The sequence below is a fragment of the Engraulis encrasicolus genome, chromosome 16 (assembly GCF_034702125.1).
Source record: "Engraulis encrasicolus isolate BLACKSEA-1 chromosome 16, IST_EnEncr_1.0, whole genome shotgun sequence".
Taxonomy (NCBI): Eukaryota; Metazoa; Chordata; class Actinopteri; order Clupeiformes; family Engraulidae; genus Engraulis; species Engraulis encrasicolus.
The window spans coordinates 38,780,424-38,785,423 of NC_085872.1; the positions used below are offsets into that span (position 1 = coordinate 38,780,424).

The 5,000-nt window shown below is 45.0% G+C and overlaps 1 protein-coding gene across 2 annotated transcripts in view; it reads right to left on the bottom strand.

The window, feature by feature from the left end:
• tenm3 (teneurin transmembrane protein 3) overlaps window positions 1-5,000 on the bottom strand; it is a 499,671-nt gene that overhangs the window by 306,853 nt on the left and 187,818 nt on the right. For both annotated transcript variants that reach the window (XM_063219576.1, XM_063219574.1), the window contains one exon: window positions 4,173-4,636. In XM_063219576.1, coding sequence (XP_063075646.1) covers window positions 4,173-4,428 — 256 coding nt within the window. In that variant the 5' untranslated portion in view covers window positions 4,429-4,636. The remainder of the gene's footprint in view (window positions 1-4,172; window positions 4,637-5,000) is intronic.

Sequence of the window (5,000 nt, forward strand, 5' to 3'; positions counted from 1 at the left end):
CATCACTGACACTACTTTTTCACTACTTTTAATCCATGTTTCATGCATGCCTCATGACGTTTTTGCTTAAATCTCATGGATTTCACTCGTAATAACACACAATATTAATTATAAGTAGACAAACTGCTGTGCAGAGTAGAAATGATAGAAAAGAGGCTGGCAGGTTCTCACTGTGCAGCTCACTACACGCCTGTAGTACTACGCCTCAGTGTTCCAATATCCAGTGGGTCACCAGCGTCAGTTACACTCTGACTGACGCAAACATGGCTCCCATCATGCAATAGCGGCTGCCAGGCAGTGAAAATGTAACAATGCTGCTAGCTATGTGACCTTCTCTCCTTTTGTACAAACAGCAATAACTTTAGTTTCTTACAGTCTGTGGCATGCACTCAGTGCAGCCTGCTACTAAGATGCAAAGATGTGCAACATTTTTTTTCCTCTGTGCTAATGGACTAGACTATTTTGCTGAATCAAGAATAATCATGCATGCATGTGTATCATTTAATGTTTGTAATTAAGACATTGCTACAATGCATAATTTGGCCAACACACATATGTAACCGCTCCCATGGGCAAACAATGCATGCAGTGATAAAAGTAGGTACAATTATCTGCCTGTACTCAAATGTGTATTGTAAGCTATAGCAGGGTAGAGGTTGCAAACAGAGAGCCTGTAAAAAGCATTTCCCGCAAATGCAATAAATATGCATTTCATTTCAATTTCCGAGTGTTTATATCTCAGACTACACAGGAGATCAGTCTTTCGTAAACAGGGGAGTAGGCAGGTCCATAAAATGGCTACAGCTGTCCAGAGAACGTGCTTTAAAACTGACAGGAAAATGTTTACAGACTCTCATTCATCTACATGCTTACAACGTCCTTGGGAAAGCAAAATATTTTAATACCTGCATAGCTACAATGAAAAGAAACCCCTGACACTGTGTTAAACAGTCTGCATTATGTTTTGCGGAATGAATAGCCTTACGGTCCTATTCACTTGCATATTACTGGACAACAGCAGTTCATTTTAAGATGCTAAAAATATTTAAAAGCAAAAAATCTATAGAAATGAATGATTGTGTGTTTTTTTCACTATTTATTCTGCTGAGAATTATTTATTTTGGTGAGATGATAATCTCATTCTGATGTTTGATAGACAGCTGTTATCCTCTCTTTGGAATACTTGGCATTGGCATGCCAGGCAGCCAGGGTCATTCCAGGTTAAAATTAGCCCACAGCAATACACATAATTTACAATATAGCATGCAGTACAATAGTCACAGCCACAGTACAGTGCATACATGATGTGCACCACTCTCATCTGAACACTTAAGGTAGGCCTACTGAAACTAACTTAGAAAGATTTTAAAGGATTTTCCAAGGAATTCTATTACTGACCTCAATAACTCCAGTCATGTTAACGTTACAGCAATAGGTGTTTAGACAAGCGGCTGTGGCCAATTGATAATATGCTTGTCTGTTTTATTCATCCTTTTATCCCATTTAGTGGCTGAACAAGAGTTTTAAATATGTCAACAGCCGTCCTATCTATGTGTGCTTGCTCCAATTTTCTTCACCCTAAGTCTTTTTCTCCTAAATGTAGGTTAGTCCGGGTATATTAGACTGTGACCTGGTGGTCTGGCCGTTACCATGGCTAAGGTGTGGCGTAAGCCTCTGTAATCTCTGAGCTCCACCAGCTAATTGTCACACACACACACAAACACACACACACACAGACTGACATAGACATCAACACACACCTAACCGCACACACATACTGTAGTGTACACAACCACATACACACTTTCAGTACACTGCCCCCACCCTGACCACACACACATACTGTAAACACATACAAATGATGAATTGGACAAGGACTCAAGCACAAACACTGTCTGAATTCTCTACAACTACACTACTGTAAAAAAACACATTTTGTTTCATCCAAGGTCAAAGATGTCTACCACAGCACAAGGGATGTACAGTAGATTGTTTCATTTTAGGGGTTTAATTAAGACTACCACTTTAGCTTCAGGCACTATTATGTGACTAAGGTGCTTGAGTCAGTCATGGCCAGTATTCACAAAGCATCTTAAGTCTGAGAGTGGCTCCTGACATTCCTCTTCAGAAAAAAAACCTAGTGTATAATGGCCACGCCAATCCTAACTTTGCAACTCCTCATTTTCAGGCGGAGAGCAATTCTCACAGCCTCTTCATGCTGACAACCCCTCCATAGTCATGAACTCTAAATCCTAATCGTGAAAGGTAGCAGTTTCTACAGTACCATTCCCTCTAGTGATGGCTGGAAATGCAAATGTAGAATCACTTACTGTAAAATGTGCAATTTCCCCTCTTAAGGATGTAATTATAGCACTAATAAAGGATGCAGTAATGCTTCTGCCCAACCAAAACAACCAGTTTATTGCCGTATTGAGTCAATTCAGCCTTTTTGAGTATAACCTCCCATTGCAAAAATTATATAAACGTGTCATCGATGCATTCTTTTTTAAGAAAACCACGAAGACACTGGGTTTGTTACTGGTTAATTTTTTTTAGAATTTCAATTGGCTGGATTGTATTGGTTATTTGTTTTTTTCTTCTCTGAATTGATTTAGATGCATTTATTTGTTTATTAATTAATCTGCCCATCTATTTATTCTTTCATTTTCAGTAAAACATATATGTCTGCTGAGGGCAACAGCTGCATACATGCATTTCTACGTCTGCCACAGCCATGGAATCATATAAACTATACAGGAAGGAAAGCTTAAGCTTCATACATTTACTGCCTGTTATGGATGCTTAAAATGCTTTGTGAAAATAGACAAAGATTTCTAAACAGCAACATGTTTCATTATCTATTATACTGTATATAAATCACTTACCATCTGCTGGGTAAATTTTAATGCGCACTAAACATAAAAAATACACGTATATCCACATATCAAATTGTTGTTCAACAAAGAATTATGTACAAACCATGAATATAATGGAATGCAACAATGGCAGTGTTATTGGCACTGATTCAACTTTTTACTGTCTGTGTGCGTGCGCGCGAGCGTGTGTGTGTGTGTGCGTGCGTGCGTGCGTGTGTGTGTGTGCGTGTGTGTGTGCGTGCGTGTGTGCGTGCGTGTGTGTGTGTGCGTGCGTGCGTGCGTGCGTAAGTGCGTGCGTACGTGCGTGCATGCGTGTGTGTGTGTGTGTGTTTGCCATGAGGTGTGGCTGCCTCTGGAGGCAGAGCATCTTATTTGAAGGCAGAACAACGTCTGTTAAAGCAGACTTGCATTTTAGGTTCTTCCCTTGTTTTGGGAAGCATTGAGTTACATGCATCTTGAATGGGACATTTGTTGTGTGGAAGAAATAGGGCACGTGTGTGTGTGTGTGTGTGTGTGTGTGTGTGTGTGTGTGTGTGTGTGTGTGTGTGTGTGTGTGTGTGTGTGTGTGTGTGTGGTGTGTGTGTGTGTGTGTGTGTGAGTGTGTGTGTGTGTGTGTGTGTGTGTGTGTGTGTGTGTGTGTGTGTGTGTGCGCGCGCCTGTGTGTGTGCGCGCGCCTGTGTGTGTGTGTGCGCGCCTATGTGTGTGTGCGCGCCTATGTGTGTGTGTGTGTGTGTGTGTGTGTGTGTGTGTGTGTGTGTGTGTGTGTGTGTGTGTGTCTTGGTGTGTGTGTCTGGGTGTGCGCGCGCCTGTGTGTGTCTGTCGCACCCATGTACTCTATTTCTAACTGTGTATGTGTTTTCCTGTGCACTGCTCACAAGTTGTCTGAGTTTGAGGGTGTGCACATGCCTGTGTGTGTGTGTGTGTGTGTGTGTGTGTGTGTGTGTGTGTGTGTGTGTGTGTGTGTGTGTGTGTGTGTGCGTGCGTGCGTGCGTGCGTGCGTGTGTGTGTGTGTGTCTGTGTACATGTGTGTGTGTGCATGCATGCGTGCGTGTGTGTGTGTGTGTCTGTGTGTGTGTGTGTGTGTGTGTGTACATGTGTGTGTGTGTGCATCCATGCGTGCGTGTGTGTGTGTGTCTGTGTACATGTGTGTGTGTGTGCATGCATGCGTGCGTGCGTGCGTGTGTGTGTGTCTGTGTACAAGTGTGTGTGTGCATGCATGCTGCGTGTGTGTGTCTGTGTACATGTGTGTGTGTGTGCCTGCATGCATGCGTGTGTGTGTGTGTTTGGACCGCCCACCTTGCCGCGTGTATTCCTCCGACTCCCTGTGCACCATCTCCTTGACCCGTCCACCGTAGAGCAGGCGGGCGGACGGGTCCTGGTCGTAGGCCTTCAGCGTCTCGCTGGAGCTGTAGGACTTCTGGGTGGGCACGCGGCAGTCGTCCGCCTCGCCGCCCGTCGAGCCCGTGTAGCGCCGATCCTTCTCGCGCCGTCCCTTGGTGAGCGAGCAGTACGGCCGGCGTTCCTTCACATCCATCCCGGGCGCATGCTGCATCGACCTGCCGCCGCGCACTGGCCACTAATCTGCTCTGCTCTGCTCTGCTCGGCTCCACGCCACTCCACTCCACTCCACTCCCACTCCACACCACTCCACACCCACCCTTCGCACGCTGGGCCGGCCCCTCGGCCAACTGCTGCGCACAATTCCCTCACGGTGGCTCCGCCCCCCCACCTCAGTGCCCGCTCCTCTGCTTTAGCCTTGTCTACCTGTGGGAGAGAATGAATGGAGGAGAGAGAGGAAGAGAGGGGAGGGGAGGGCAAGGGAGAGATGGAGAGACAGGGAGAGAGAGAGAGAGAGAGAGAGAGAGAGAGAGAGAGAGAGAGAGAGAGAAGGCGTGTGAGATAGCACTAAGATAGCATTAAGCTGTGTGCTTAATCCTCCCAGGATTCACAAATCTCTCCACCTTCTGGAGTGCTTTGTGTGTATGGGAGTGTGTCGCGGGTGACGCAAGGGAGTGTGTTTCTTGAGGTGTACATCATGTGTACGGTAGATATTATTTTTTTTGTATGGTATACTTATTTCAACAATCACAGGCTTTCAGACATTTGAAAAAAAATATATAGTAA